This window comes from Emys orbicularis, chromosome 1 (genome assembly GCF_028017835.1).
Source record: "Emys orbicularis isolate rEmyOrb1 chromosome 1, rEmyOrb1.hap1, whole genome shotgun sequence".
Lineage (NCBI taxonomy): Eukaryota > Metazoa > Chordata > Testudines > Emydidae > Emys > Emys orbicularis.
In genome coordinates this window covers 33,147,535-33,163,529 of record NC_088683.1, presented here as the reverse complement: position 1 = coordinate 33,163,529, position 15,995 = coordinate 33,147,535, and the positions used below count along the sequence as shown (strand labels likewise).

General features: G+C 39.4%; 1 protein-coding gene across 2 annotated transcripts in view; it reads right to left on the bottom strand.

The window, feature by feature from the left end:
- The window catches only part of CPNE8 (copine 8), a 250,005-nt gene that overhangs the window by 115,302 nt on the left and 118,708 nt on the right, over positions 1 to 15,995 (bottom strand). The window contains exons 8-12 of one of the 2 annotated variants that reach the window (XM_065399638.1): positions 15,881 to 15,984; positions 11,848 to 11,952; positions 5,228 to 5,269; positions 2,832 to 2,907; positions 1,306 to 1,381 (exon numbers count right to left, since the gene is read on the bottom strand). In XM_065399638.1, coding sequence (XP_065255710.1) covers positions 1,340 to 1,381; positions 2,832 to 2,907; positions 5,228 to 5,269; positions 11,848 to 11,952; positions 15,881 to 15,984 — 369 coding nt within the window. In that variant the 3' untranslated portion in view covers positions 1,306 to 1,339. Of the gene's footprint in view, positions 1 to 1,305; positions 1,382 to 2,831; positions 2,908 to 5,227; positions 5,270 to 11,847; positions 11,953 to 15,880; positions 15,985 to 15,995 lie in introns of those variants that run through there. The other variant, XM_065399630.1, reaches the window with a different exon arrangement.

Here is a 15,995-nt window from a genome sequence, read left to right as displayed (position 1 = left end):
TGGTGGAGGGCACCATTGGGTCGCCGTGCACCGATGCCGCGGTGCTCTTTGTATCAATTCGGAGTGGTGCAGCGGTGTCGGGGTCAGGGCCGACTCCATCAAAATGGCTTGGAGCCAAATGTCCCACTCCTTCTTGGTCCGAGGTTTGAAGGATCTGCAAATCTTGCAGCGGTCGCTGAGATGGGTTTCCCTCAGACAGGGTAAACAGTCCGCATGCGGATCACTCACGGACATAGGCCATTTGCAAGTGTCACACAGCTTAAAGCCCGGGGCATGCCCCAATCCGGGCGCACTTAAGTAATTCTAACTAAAAGTAAGAGAGAGAGAGAGAGAGAGAGAGAGAGAGAGCGCGAGCGTGCGACTATACAGGCACTACGAACTAACAAAGTCCAAAGAGGGAAAGCTACAGCAGAGATGGAGCAGACTAGTTCCAAAGCACCTACGCTGGCAGCAAGAAGGAAGTGAGGGTGGGGGGAGCGTGCAGCACCCTTTATACTGCGCCATGGCAGCACCACTCCAGGGGCTGCTAGGGGCGCTCCTCTACGGGTACTGTTAAGGGAAAAACTTCCGGCACTGGTGCACATGGTGAGCACGCACACCTATTGTGGAATACACCTGAGCAATCACTCGAAGAACCACCTCTCTTGGGGGGGGGGGGGGGGGGGCGGGGAGATTGGATGTGAATACTGGGAAGTGTTATGAACTTCAAAGGACTATACTAAACAATGTCCCAGACAAGAGTGGACTTTTGGGACAAACAGTGTCAAATGGTTTACCTGGGTAATCTGTAGGGGAAGGTGCATGCAAATTCTCCATCTCTGGTTATGTAAAAATCCAGCCTTTTGAAGCTACACCCTGAGGAGTGGACCACTGTCTGCCATAACAGTTCCTTGAACATGAAGTTCAAAGGCCCAAGTTGTATAAATGAAAGACTGAACAATTCATGGGTGTGCTAGTTCTGAGCTAAGGCGGTTGTGAACTTGTAATCACAGAAAAAAACCCTTTGAGAGGCTTGAAGGACTGATGCCTATCAGAGGCCTTGTTGGAGTTGGGGCAGACACAGGCCTGTTTAGGCAATCTGGGTTGCTGGGAATATCACAGTGTAGGCAGGGAACCATGCTGCCTGGAAAAACACTCTCGTCAGAAAGGAGAGAGAGGGAAAGGTCTCCATCTAAGAGAGGTGACGAGTGATGAGCCAGGAGCCTAGAGTAGCAGCCCTTGATGGACCTCAGAGGGGAATACAGGTGCAGTTGCCCTGAATTGTGACAGACACATCACCTGCTTTTGGGCTCCTGACTCTCCCCTTCTACACAGTTTTGCTTCCACTTCTCTGGTGCAGTTAGCTTGTGCTTCTGTGTCCTGCCCATATTTGCCCCCACTCCTAAGAGGAAAGCAGGGAGGTAATGAGGGAAATGAGCAGGTTGAAAACAAATAAAAGGAAGTTCTTCTTCACACAGTGCACAGTCAACTTGTGGAACTCCTTACCTGAGGAGGTTGTGAAGGCTAGGACTATAACAGGGTTTAAAAGAGAACCTCCATGAATTTATCCAGTTAAGTCCATTAATGGCTATTAGCCAGGATGGGTAAGGAATGGTGTCCCTAGCCTCTGTTTGTCAGAGGGTGGTGATGGACGGCAGGAGAGAGATCACTTGATCAGTGTTAGGTTCACTCCCTCTGGGACACCCTCACATTGGCGACTGTCGGTAGACAGGATACTGGGCTCGATGGATCTTTGGTCTGACCCAGTATGGCATTCTTATGTTCTTAAATGTCATATATGGAGCGACAAAAAACCTGGCACCTCTGGGGTGATCCCACTGAGGTCACTGACACGACTGTCCATGCCTGCCCTTCTCCAAGACCTTGTAAGTTTCAAGAAGGAAATCAGCAACTACTATGTGGAATGACACTAAAAGGTATTTTTCCTCTCTGGTTACCAATACCGCAGAGACAGGAAAGGCAGCTGCTGCTCACGTGTACAGTGGCACTGCGCAGCCACATATCAAAAAGAAACGAAGTTCTTCCTTCACAGTCCAACAAACCAGGAGAAGAGTGTCCTGGCATCATAAGGTATACACCAGATGCCTGCTGAATGTAGTTCTGACTGGCTCCAGGAGGACAGATACCACCCAAGTTCAAAGAAGAGAATGGCCTTTTATACATAAGGGAAACCAGCCTTTACTATACGTTGGTAGAATATATTTACTGAATTTAATTTTCTTCCTGTGGTATAATGAACATTTTCCTTTTTAATAAATTGGAGCAGGTCATGTGGTTATGACTACTGATGTTAGGAAACCAACACATCACCTGACAAATCTAGCCTGAGGCCTGATTAAACTTTTTAAAAGACACCTATTACAATTTAGCTTCATGGCTGCTATAGAGACAAAATAAATCCAGTGATACATTATGAAATGAAACACTAAGCAAAGATTACAAGGTTACAAGTGTTTCTTTTTCTTTTAACTGCTTACTTTGGCAGTTTAGGCAAGCTCTGTTTGCCACATACACACTGTTTAAAACAGCTTTGTGTAGAAATAAAAAAAACAACTATACTGAGAAAGAAGAGCTATAGAACAAGAGAGATTATTTTTTGTTAATTTTTTCAAAACAGCACTGAAGATACTGCTCTTGTCCAAAGAACATACGCTTTTAAACTTATTTCTGAAACAATCCTTTTTGACCCAGAATGTCTGTTTTCCCCTTTATAAAGGCTTGGATTCTGATAGTAAACCTGCACACTGACCAATTTGACAAGCAAACATTGAAAGTTCTCAACTTTATCCATTTCCTCAAGATAAATAAAAAGAAAAGTTCAAAATATTTACCTCATATACATTGAACTGTGATTGCCCTCTAGACAATTCCCTATAACTTGTTGTGAATTCTCCAATGAAATCATGGCTAGAAAAAAAAAGTTTTCAAATCAACACATGCACAATATAAACTACTTTTCCATTAATTTACAAAAATACATCTAAAGTGAAGCACAGCTGACACATGAATAGACATGTGAGAAAAGCAATGATAGCAAAAGACTTGTTATTCTGTTGACTTAAATATAATGTATGTTCATTACTCTTCCCCCCTAAATCATAATTATAAATAGATTTGATTGAATCCATCTGATAGCTTATGTTAACTGTACCCACACAGAATGAAGAGCTAGACTGCAAATTTACAACCAGCTCTGAATAAAGACTGTGCACCGTGAACAGAACCCGAAAGGAACTGTCAACAGTCCTCCATTCTCTCTCTGGCTCCCCACTTGCACCATGACAGAGTCGAGTGTGTGTTTGAGAGAAGCATGTTGGGTGGGAAGGGGAAGGAAGTAATTTGCAATTGGGAGAGGTCAGTCCTGAACTATGCTGATTTGTGCACTGGAGGGGAAGAGCCAAGGCTCTACTCACTCCTTTTACCTGTCCATCTACCTGCTTGGGAGGGGAAATAGTGGCTCTGCAGATACTGCTCACCCCCCTGTGGTAGAATCCATTGATCACATAGTTTGTACAGCAAATTAAGGGAATGCTTTGTGAGGGGACAGACCTCAGTATTGATGCAAAATATTAATAAAATTATTATAACAAACTTTTTTAACGTTTTTACAAACTTGTTTTCACCTTTATTGAATATAACTACAAAAATGTTATAGCCAGAATGCTTGAAAATACGACAATACACAAGTTTAGCTAATTATGTTACAAAATGTTAAAGCTAATAAAACATTCCAAAAAGGTTTCTGCTTCTAGCTCTCAAGGACAAGCAAACAAATCATGTAAACACCTTTAGGAAGGAACCTGATTGTAAGGGTTGTGTTATCAAAGCAATAAATCTAGAGGTAAAGTGGACCTAAAATACCCATCCGCTTCTTTTCTTTTAAAAGAAAAACTTGAGTTTAAATCCACACAAAAAGTTCCAAAATTATCCGTATTTCAATTAATTTATTTTGTAAATATACTAAAGTATTCATTCTTTAAAAAATAACATTGGAAAATATTTATGGTGGAACTCACGTTTCCACTTAAATCTTTGGTGTTTGTTTCTCAAATGCCTAAGATGGCATAAGCTTATTTTAACATGTATATTTGGAAATATTTTGTATCTAAATGCAAGCCTTCGTATAATTACTGCCTAATATCTTTGTTATATGAGTAGTAAAATATTTAATGTACAAATATAGCAAGACTATTTAATGCTAGATTAATTACTAAATATATAACGCTATTAAAGTACAAAATATTTATATTAATGGGGAATTAATTAATTACTGGCAACACACAAGTAAAACCTCACCCAATGCAAAAATACAAGAAAATCTTCATTTCAAAAATTGTCATGTAAAATAATAACTTAGGCCAAAGACTTTCCAAGAGTTATTTAATTTTAATAACTACTTTAAGAACCAAAACTTATGTAAGGAATAGAAGTTTCAACTTTTTCAAAACAAAATTTCATTTTCTGTCAAAGTAATAAAAATTTTAAAAATCTCAGAAGAAATAACGTAAAAAGTTAGTTTTAACTGTTATCTAAATATTTTCTGTCACCAAAAAAATCAATTAAAATGTTGCATATTCATTAACCAAACAGCATATTCAGAAGCTAAAAGTGTCAACTAGCCAATAAAGCATAAAGCCAATAAAAAAAAGTAACAGCAGCCAACTTGAATCTAAGCATTAGATCTCTTCATGTTCAGCATGGAGCCTAGTATTGGGAGTGGTTTCCTGCTGTACTTGGTGATGTGGATCTCAACATCTATTGAAGGAAGGAGAGCAGGAAAGGTGCACAACAAATCCTTTCTTTTGAAACAAGTTCAAGTGAAGAGCTCCACCTATGCTCTACAGGTTGACCATGCCCAGCAGAATTACTATAGCCCTAGGGCTTACAATAACCCTTGGGTAAACAAACTTGCAGATCCTGTTTGGAATTATTATTAGAGAGTAGCTTCAATATTGCAAAGTCCAAGCAGCTCTCATACCTTTAGTGAGCTTTGGAAATTATGCAAGGATTGGGCCTTTTCTACAATAATCTAAAAAGGATATTAGTTGAAACAAGGAAGTAATTATGTAGAACTGTACTCCTTTCTTGATACACATACATAATAGATATTGACATTATATGCATATCTAATTCTCATTAAAGAACAATTAACCCCTAAGATGTATTTTAAAATCAATAACATTTTCATAATCCAATTTTAGTGATTTGTAATACAGAAGTATCTTACCTTCCATCTCTATCCCAATCATACACCTCTATTTTAATCGTTCTGCAAAAAAATTTTTTATATAAACAAACATGTTTTTAAAATGCAAGTTTTCACTAAACACCATGCTTAATATTTGAAAACAAAATATGCTAATGAAAATGAACTCTGTTTTCAAATATTAATTTTCCATTAAAAGCAGGAAGGTCAGACAGTTTGGCTGTTTGCTCAGTTTAAGTAGAAAATACTTCCTTGAGCTATTTAGTTATGATTTCCCATTATTTAACATTTTTAGCCATCCAGCACCCTACAAAAAACATTTTATACCAGCTAAGATTTAATACTAAATGCATTTTAGTCCAAGTAATTTTCTTCAAATAAAAAAAGAGTTAATGAAAATAAATACAATTAAAATTTCATTAAAGACAAAGTTATTCTTTTTACATGGGATTTACGGGATCATTTCCACAGAATATGCCTCGGGTGCAAGCACAAAACCATCTCTCACATATTGATAATACAGAAAGTTCAACAGTGGGGTGGTCCAGAGTTCTGGCTAGGATTGGTGTTATTTAATATGTCTATTAATGATCCGGAAAAGGGCATGGACAGTGGGCAGGCAAAATTTGCCGAAGAGAAATAAAAGGTATTTAGGTTAGTCAAAAACTAGAGAAGACCGAGGAACTTCAGAGGGGCAATGCACATTAGAAGTAATCATATGAACTACCCTACACATCTCTTGGTTCTTAATTGAAAGTAACTAACTACTCAGGAAAAAGACCTGTCAATGGGGACAGCTCAATAAAAGCCTCTGCTAAACATACTGCAGTGGTCAAAATGGCAAACTTGACCCATATCCCTGCCACCTCAGAGGTGGGGAGACGGACTGTGCCAGCAGAGGAAAACCCTTGCCCCTTTAAGGAGCGCATCCCTCCTTTGCCCCCCTGTTCCTCATGGGCTTGCGGGGGGGGGGGGGGCACACCCTCTTTGACTGATTAAGCAAGAATAGGAGGAAGTGGCATAATCCTACTGGCACTTACACACTCAAGGGGCAGGTTTATAAACACTTCCCCCTGTCTAAACTGCTATTCTGCACTCAGGACCAACAAATCCCTCCTCTTTGGGACTACAGTAGGACCAGGTTTGCCCTTTGGTGGCTGGGATAGAATTACCAAGTTGGCATGGGTGCTGTGGGTATTTTCACCTTCTTTTCAGCAGCTCAGGGACCCAGTTGATAGATTAGATTGTAAAACTCATGTTGTCACAATACAGCAGGTACCCAGTGCAGGTGCTTGTACAATAGGGGTCTGGTTCTCTGATAAACAGGAACGGAAGCAGATTAGAAGAAGGCATCTCCTAAAGAAGATGGGGAATGGAGTTTTGGCTTCTAAATCTGGTACAGTGAGGAGACAAATCTTTTTTCTCAGATCATCATCTTTCACGTGAGGAGAGGGCACTGGGATCCCAGCTGGAGGGCATAAGCGCCCTAAAAATGGGGGCTGGAAGGATAGAAGGAGAAGTAGGGGAGGAGAGTGAGAGCTTAGCGAGTTGGGGGGCAGCCAGCTCTAGGCTGGGAAGGAGGGCCCAAAGAGTTCCTACCTACTCTCAGGCCCAGTCAAGCCCCTCCGGGTTCCACTCCCTGCTCCCTGGCCTGATCCCGGGCCCTGCAGCAGCCACTTCAGCCCACACGGGTCCTGCTCTCACCTCCAAGCCGATGCCCCTCCCTCTCAGCATGTGAGAGTTTATTTCCATTGCAGGGGTGCTAACCCACCTGTTCTGTTGGCACGGGTCCCAGAAACAGTGTGGGGACCAAGTTAAAGGTGTGTGTGGAGGTTGAAGACAGCCCCCCTCCCTCAAGTAGAATGGGAAAGATGACAGTAGATGAGTTATAACTAGATGGTTTCCCAGATGTGTTACTTAATAAAGTTACAGCCTAGTTAAACCATGTTCTTGGTATCTTGCCTTTTTTTCCTGCGGTGTCTGGGACAAATTAGGATGCATAAATGTAATGTAAACATGATGCTATTATAATAAATCAATAGAATGCCCACACCAGGATTACCATGTTCAGAACTGGTCACTGCATCTCAAAAACAGAAGGGATTTAGAATCAGGTGACAAAATAACTGGAGATCTGGAAAGATTTTCTGTTATAAAGGGAGAATATGACAGAAGCCCCCAAAAAATGAATGGCATGCAGAAGGTAAACCAAATGCTCCATTTACCATTTCTTATAATTAAGGCTAAGATTCTGTCATGCATATTTTTAGTAAAAGTCATGGACAGTTCACAGGCAAAGAAAAATTCACAGACGCCCATGACCTATCCGTGACTTGTACTAAAAATATCCATGACAAAATGGGGAGCTGCAGGCTCCCCACATCAACCGGGGGGGGGCTGGCTTGGAGGTGCAGGGTCCCCCCACCGCCCGCAGCGAGGCACACCCGCCACCCACGGTGGCTAGGACTTCCCAGGAGACCCGCTGCCTGCAGCAGCAAGGAGTTTGGGGTCTCCCCGCCGCCTCGAAGCTCCGGCTCCAGGAGTGGCGGAAAACCCTACAGCTCCCAGGTGCTGGGGACTCAAGTCACTGAGGTCTCTGAAAGTCACAGATTCCATGACTGCCGTGACCTCCATGACAAAATCATTGCCCTATTTATAATACAAGGACCAGGGGACATTCAATGTAATTGAAAAAGTTAGCAAATTTTAAACCAAGAGGTGTTCTTTATACAACACATAATTAAGTTGTGGACTTACTGCCACCAGATATTATTATGGCTGAAACCTTTCTAGGACTAAAAACAGAATTGGACATTTACATGGATAATGGCTATATCCATGAATGTTAGAATAAAAAAAAAAAATAAGGATCTACAACTACCCACTAATTGACAAGATTAGGAAGAAACTCCTATTAGGGATGGGTTATTCCTTAATTGTATTCTAGAGAGCATCTTGTACCTCTTTCTGAAGAATATAGTATTGGCTAGTGTCTGACACAGGATATTGGATTAGTTTAGCAATCAGATCCAGTATAGCAATTCTTATATTGCTATGTATTTCTTAATATTATTTATGCATGCATCCAACACGCACAACTTTGACAATGTGATCTTTATATTTTAGGAAATTATACCCTAAATTGCTAAACTATTAGCCACTTATCCATCCATAAGACAGTCTTCAGAGTCAGAGACAGCAGCAAATGCTGAATGATAACATAAATGAAAAAAGGTTTCCCTACCTGTTTCCCTGCCTCCGACTCTTTATGGGTGATAGATAGACATATTTAGAAATTGGGAGAAAATTCTCCTGCTTCAAGGTGTCACTGCTGCTAGTGTATACAGTATTGAGGAAAATGGCTTCCCTAGAACTAACACACTAACAGACCTTGTTAACATCAAACATCACTACTGATACCGTAACAAAAACACCAGGAGATTGTATCTTCTCAGAAAAACCATTTACGGGAAGAGGAACATTCTGTTTTCTGAAAAGCTCCAGTACTGAATGGACTCTATTTAATATCAATGAAGTGAACTAGGGACATAAGAAAATATACCTACTGATTTTCCTCCTTCTTTTAAAACACATTAGATTACTTAATTTTAGTCCTCAGACTACTGGTTTGATGTTCTTTCCTGGAAAGGAACTCTTCCTTGGAGATATGCTTCACAAATAGTTGAATGAATTAAAGAAGAAATCAATGCTTTGGGAGCTGTTTTGCCTCTCTGTTCTCTTGTAAAAGAGGCAATGAGGGGATGAGGTAGTCTGGATAGTCTCTCTCTCTTCCAAGTAAAATTTAAGGACTTAGACCGCATCATTTAATATATAATGTGTTTTTTTAAAAACGTATTTCAGGTTCATGGAGAAGGAAGTGAAGGATGCCTCCTGATTAGTGTGAAAGTTACTCTTTAGAATGAAGATGGAAACATCTTCAAAGACTAGTTTGTCTCACTGGTGAAAAATTATGAAAATTAGAATTGGCACTGGGAAGGGAAATACCCCTGTTAGTTTATCATAAAAAGCAGCACATCACAAGGAGGCTGTTATTCTAGTATTTGCTACTTGACTTCAAGATTTGAGAGGAGTGCTAGTTACTTAGCCAAACACACCTTGACACTTCAGCCACAAACCATGCCACAGTGATAGATAGTGGAAAACTGTCATGGTAAATCAGTTCCTGAGACAAATGCTTGTTTATGTGGCCGCCAGGGCTTCTCCATAGTCCAAAGTGTCAGTTCAACAAACCAGACACTTGGGAGACCAACTTGGTGCAATTTTCTTAGCAATTTGGGAATAAGGGTTAAGAGAGAAGGTATGGGTAATGTTGGGATTTTTACAAAAACAACAGATAACTTGTCTATGCTTCTAATGTGGAACCGTTGATCTGCTGTAGAATAGTTACCACTTTTCAATTGTGGCAAATAGCCAAATCTCCCATGAGTTCTCTACCCCCTACATATTAGATGATATATATGGGAAAAAGGCTCCTCCGTTGCTTAGGGTACATGGTAGAAAGACTCAGCCAGTCTGTAGCGATATTTATTTTCCCAGCTATGTGAATGACTGAGTGCCAAAAGTTTCTTTTCTGCCCATTTCAGGATGGGCAACTCTTCTTTGAGCAGGGCTACATACTCTCCCCAAAGGGGGTTCCATAGTGAGAAGGCTAGCTGTTGATCTTCAATTTTATACATTTCACATGAGACGTGCAAGAGATATTTAAATGTGTCTTCAAAACCTATAGATTCTGAAAGTTCGCACTGGTGTACAACTGCTATTATATACCAAAAGGATTTAAGTTTCTTGTATTCTAAAACATATTTTTTCATTTTGGATTTTTCACTCTGAGAAAACAGGTTATTCTTTCCCTGACATGAATGAGGTGTGATGGGGGAGATCTTCAGGAAGTTGGAATTTGGATGTATTATGATAGATTTGTAAGACTGATAAGATCTGAAAATGCTTTTTTGCTTTTTAAAGCATTACTGGATTAATTCATTACAGGAATGTGTATTGTTTTCAACATCATTTAGCAAAATATCTAGAAAGTTCAAAATAGCACTGGCTAGAAAATCAGTAGGTATAATGGCACTACCCAAATGTCAATGTCTTTAGTGAGAAAAGATGCATTTAGATCTGCCTTCAAGCCCTCGTCACCTGTATCAAATATATACCTCCTTTAAAGTGCTTTCCTCTTCCAGTCTGACAGGTCAGATGAAGCTGTTCGCTATAAGTGAATATACAATTTCTTAGAGCCCTCTGAAATATGGGAATTCATAAAGAGTTTCATAAGGAAATTCAAAAATTCCACTTATCCTTGAGGAGCGTTTCATAATTTATTAAACACCTTTGTCAGCTAAAATTTATTGTCCAGGCCCTTTTCAAACACAATTGATCCTTTTTGTCCGCTGGCTTGGAACATATGGGGACAGTTTTCATTTTTGTAATCATTGGGGAAACTTTTTTCTTTACTACAGAAAGTAGTGCAATATACTGAGACAAGAGCCTTGAACTCTACTCTGCTTGGGTCCTCAATATTAAAAATACCCAGGAAAGTGTCCTCAACCTACAGTTCCAATAAGAATGATAAAGAAATTTCCCCTTCTCCTCAAAAACTTTGGGTCAGTTAGGCTTGGATTTCTTTGTATCCTTTAGGGAGAGAAAGGCTTGCTAGGCTTATTATCATGGAAGTGTGGTTCTCAACTCTTGGTGAATGAGAATGCTTCTTGCTCTTATGCTGCTTAGTACTGACTATTTGGAGTAGGCTGAGTGACAGATTGCTGTGTACATTTTTGGTGTCCTTTGAGGCCTGGATGAGATGTCCCAACAGCTCCAGATACAAGGTTGAGACAAGGAAGCAGGGACACGATAAATGTGCTGAGAGGGGCCAGTTGCAATTGCAGCAATGTCTCAGTGCACCTAGAAAACACTGGTGGTAACAATGAGAGGTAGTCAACATGTAGAGTTAAACTTTTTTTTTCTGGTGGGTCCTGTCAGAATTTAATGTGGAGTATGTCTATTTGTAAGAAGTTTTGGAGATGCCAAACATTTCTAGACTCTGTGCATGGTTGGGTCTTGAGCTGGTCTGACTCCTATATACTTCAGGCACACAGTCCTTATGTATGTGGCAGCTGGACACTGCAGACAAAAATCATTTGATAAAATACCTTATTTTTCTGGGACTTTTTCCCAGCAGCCTCTGATGTACAAGTTCCACCCCTGAGGAAAGTAGTGCATCAGTATTTGCTTCTCACTGAAGCAGAGCAGAAACTAGTTTCTGTGCACAGTAGTAGCAGTGACTCCTTTTGATGGAGAGAGGATTATTTACTAGTCTGAATTACTCATGATACTTGCTGCATGATTAATATTTTTGCCTTGTTCATTTATGTGAAATGCCTATTTCTTGTGACTTTTATCTCCTACCTAAAAGGAACTTTGCTCACATCTAAGTAAAGGATTCAGATAAATATTTTTTTAAATTTAACCAATGTTTTGAACTAATTTTATGTCTTCTAAAATGAAGATTAAATAACTCAACCAAAAAATTCAGAAGCAGCAATGCTTACAGAAGTTATTCATGCAAGAATTTGTAAGTTAAAAGAAAATGACCTCTGCATATAGAACTGTCTTTATCTTACCTGTCATAGTCTCCATTACACAGCGCTCTGACAGAGATCTTGAATGCCTGCCACACTGGATTTAATGTATTTTTTACAACTTCTGTCTTGTGACAGATCGTAAAACTGAAAGAAAAAAAAATATTATTTTCACTTTTGAATGATCAAATGTGGAGTCACAAATATGCAGAAGTAGTCAGTCAATCTCTTTATTGCTCTACCTCATTATTTAAAGAATTTAATTATAAGCTAGTATGTCCAAATACAATCTAAAACAGAAGTACGACGAAGAGTAGGACTGGGAAGATTTTACCTAACTGGAAAAGGGCAGATTTTAGAATTTATAAACTTGCAGTTGTGCCAGTTCATGACTGCTGTATTCATTTTAACAGTGGTATTTGGTTCTATAAACATCGGCACTCAGAGAAGGTGAGCTGGGTTCTTGTTACTCTTTGACTGCTTGCACATGGAACAACTCTTGAGCTATTTTTCTGGACTTGGACAGACCTACTTCAGAGAGACCACCAGGACCTTTCTAATGCATGGCCTAGCTCTAGAAAATGTATATGGAACTGCTTTTTTGATGCAGATCATTTTTCCTGAATCACGTGATTCTACACATCCAGAAAAAGTTGCATGTATGTGGCCACTGACACCCATTGGACACTAGGCAGAGAGCTTTCTTTTAGAAAGTTCAAACCTTGAAACCACATTCACTGAAGGATAGCAAGTTTTAGTAATATGTCCATTATCTGAGAACAGCTGCAGGATACATAAATTGCAACAAACAGAAGGAACTACACAGAAATAGGACACTTAAAAAGTTGAACAGACCCAGAAACTGGTTAAAAAGAACAGAGTGCAATTGACTTTAAAACTTGTTTCACAGCTTGCATCACTTTGTTTTATCTTCCGTATGGATAAGAAATGTCTGCACAGATTGACTTGGAAGGAAATCCCAGGTGGACTATTCTGTACATTGGAATCATAAATTTTTTGGTGGAATGCACAACTACTGTAGCCCCAGGAACCAGAATAGAATTTGGATCTGGGTGTTCTGCAAGTTTTTCTCAGGCCAGGTAATCATACCAGTAGAGAACCACAATCCTCAATCCTTCTGTCAGAAAAAGATTTCCAAACTACACATGGGAAAATATTTACTCCACTAAAAAAACAAATCAAAATCTGAACAAAAATTGTGGAACATGGTAAACTTCATGTCCAATCAGCCTGCCCTTATCACTTCTCATTTCCCACTGCTTTGTTTGTATACACAAGACAGTAAACTTAGTGAGGCAGACTGAGTAGTCATATTTGTCTGAGCAGTGTCCAGCCACTATTGCTGCTATGTAAATAATAATCATTTGCTTCTGGAGACGGGTTGTAGCAACAGATATCCATAGATGCCAAGTTTTGTGCCGTTCCATTTCTTGACAGTGAGAAATAGTCAATGATATCCCATTCAGGGTCCATTTGTGTATCAATTCCCATCATTTCTGCTTAGAGATACTATTAATTTTTAAAATAAATTATCTTTTAGCCCTCATTTTACATTCAAAATAGTAAAACACTATTGGTCAGGAATGAGATTTTGTACCTCAAAAATCTCAGGGAAGTGGCAATAATGATTTTTGATTAATGATTTTGATTTTTGTTTCTTTTAAAATAAAGAGCAATATGATGACACATCTCTTACATTCACGATTCAATTAACCTCAATGGTATTGAGTAAAAATTATTTTAAATTTGAAATGTTTTTCCTTCAGAAAAGAGGTACTGCAATGAATTCTAATGTGGCATATATTTATCAGTTATCTAAAATAGGTTAAAATTTATTCCCTATAAATGATTGCATTAAATGGGACATATACTTTGGATATGGAAGTTAAGTTTTGATACCTACAAGCATTCTGTAGCTGAACTGAAAAGATTCTATTCTACTTTAGGTTTGGAATTTAATACTAACAATCACACTGTTAATTGTTTGGATGTATTGGTTACCAATTTTATAACAAAATTACTACAACTCTCTTGGAAAGTTAGAACAAATTATTGATTTTAATCATATATAAGATCTAACCTGAACATTATTAGCCGTTTTACACCTAATTGTTGAGTTTGGATAATATGACCCATTCAGATAATGTACAACTAAAATGTGTGAAAGGTTTACAGCACATAGCTGTTATAATTAGACAACATATAACAAAAAGGTTATAATTAGAAAGGTTAGGACTCTTCAGGCCTAGTGCTTGGGCTGCCTCTCCCAGTCCAGTCTTCCTATTCAAATCAAATAGGACCTTGCAGATTTCCAGCCCAGGTTCAAATAGAAGAGCCCCTCTGAACTGCTGATTCCTCAGAAGGCCCACACAGACCTGCTCGCAGCTATACTGTCCGATAGTCACACCCTGTTCCAATGACTGTGTCCTGGCTTCTGCTGCAACCTGCTCTGTACACAGTTCCTTGGGGCTCTCTCCTTGCATCTGGCTCCCAAGCTGCTGCTATTTTCCCAAGAACCAGATCATTTCCTGGATCAGGGTCTTTCCTTCTATCTAATCAGGAGAAGGGGATGTGCAAGGGTGAGAGGGCTGATGAGAATGACCCCTTTCTTGCTTACCAGGTTCATCAAAATCCTTTCCTAAGCTCCACAGACCTATATTTTATCCTTGTTCTTATTGTGAAGGAGCCCCTGAAGCTCTGAGCCAAGCTGGGGAGTACTGATCCAGCTTTTCACAGGAGTTCTGAAGAGCTGCTCCTTGTGTCCCATTATAATCAGGTTTAAGGGGCTACTAGTAGGGTTGCCACCTCTGAGGTACAAAAAACCTGGACATCTTGGATGATCCTTAGCTCATAAAATTGGACAGCTCGGTGTGTGCACTGAGCACCCTTACAAATTTCCTAGGACAGCTACCCCAAAAAAGGGATGATCTTGGGAAAACCGGGACAGGTGTCAACCTTAGAGGCAAGTAAGGAATTAAAGGCTCATTGTGGTCACTCTCAGCAGCATACAGAGGCAATTATGACTACTACTGATGGGGTGTGGTTCTTATGGACAGGGCTCAGCCACACTTACCAGCACTCAGGAGGTTCCCCACTGATGGTCTATTGACTTTTTGAATGCATCAGTGGAAGGGAGAGGAGAGAGTGGCCTGCAATTTTTCAATAGAGCCCCAAGTACTTTCCTGCTGCACTTTATAATCTTCAGCAGCTGAGCTGTTCCTGCAAACTGCCTCTGAGAGGCACAGTACTTGGCAATAGCCACTTCTATAGAACAGCCTATGCTCCAGAATTTGCCAGTAAGGCTAGTTCCCCACGGACCCACCATCAGGCATAGCTAGCCTCTGGACTGCTACATTCTGGAATATGACAATGAGCAGTATACCAGAAAGGAAGACTCCAGGAAACAGGTTAAGCCAATTGCTAATAGACCCACATAAGCAGTCCCTGGACCAGGAATTAGTAGATCAGATATTTCTTAAGTGGAACACAACAGAGATAAATCTATTTTAGTGACTTAAGCATGAACGTAGAAGATAGATACATCTGAACATTATTTATGTACCGAGAGGTTTTGAAATTTTGTTCATCGTCTTTTTTCCCTCAGGACTCTAATGAAAAGGTTAAAATATGTCTCCAAACTTCCAGCAAAAGGATTCTTATCTAAATCAATCTTTATGAATTAATATATTCTTCACAGATTCTTCTAGAATTCTATTAAAATTTAAGATTTACCACGATTTATTTTCCATAATAATAAATTCCATGCCATTTTTTATAGCACTCTAGCTTTACTCATAAACCCATCTTTAAAATTCCTTAGTTACGTTATTTTAACTGTGTGTTAAAATAATAGTCTTATTTCTACACTGCCATAACATTATCTAGTTTAGATAATTGAACTAGTTAAAACAGTAAACTATATTCCAAGCAAATGTTATGAGGTTACAGAACAAATTAGAACTTGCAGTCTGACAAACATCATCAAAATGCAATAACTGTGTATTATACTACCATCATCAGATATCCCTATTGTCTTTATAATTTTGTTATCTACCTGCCATCTTCATTGCTTCGATGAAATACTAGGAAAGGGTCAGATTTCCCAAAGAAGTCCTTCTTGTCTAACTTGTTTGCACAAAACTGCATAAGTACAGAATCCTAAAAAAGAA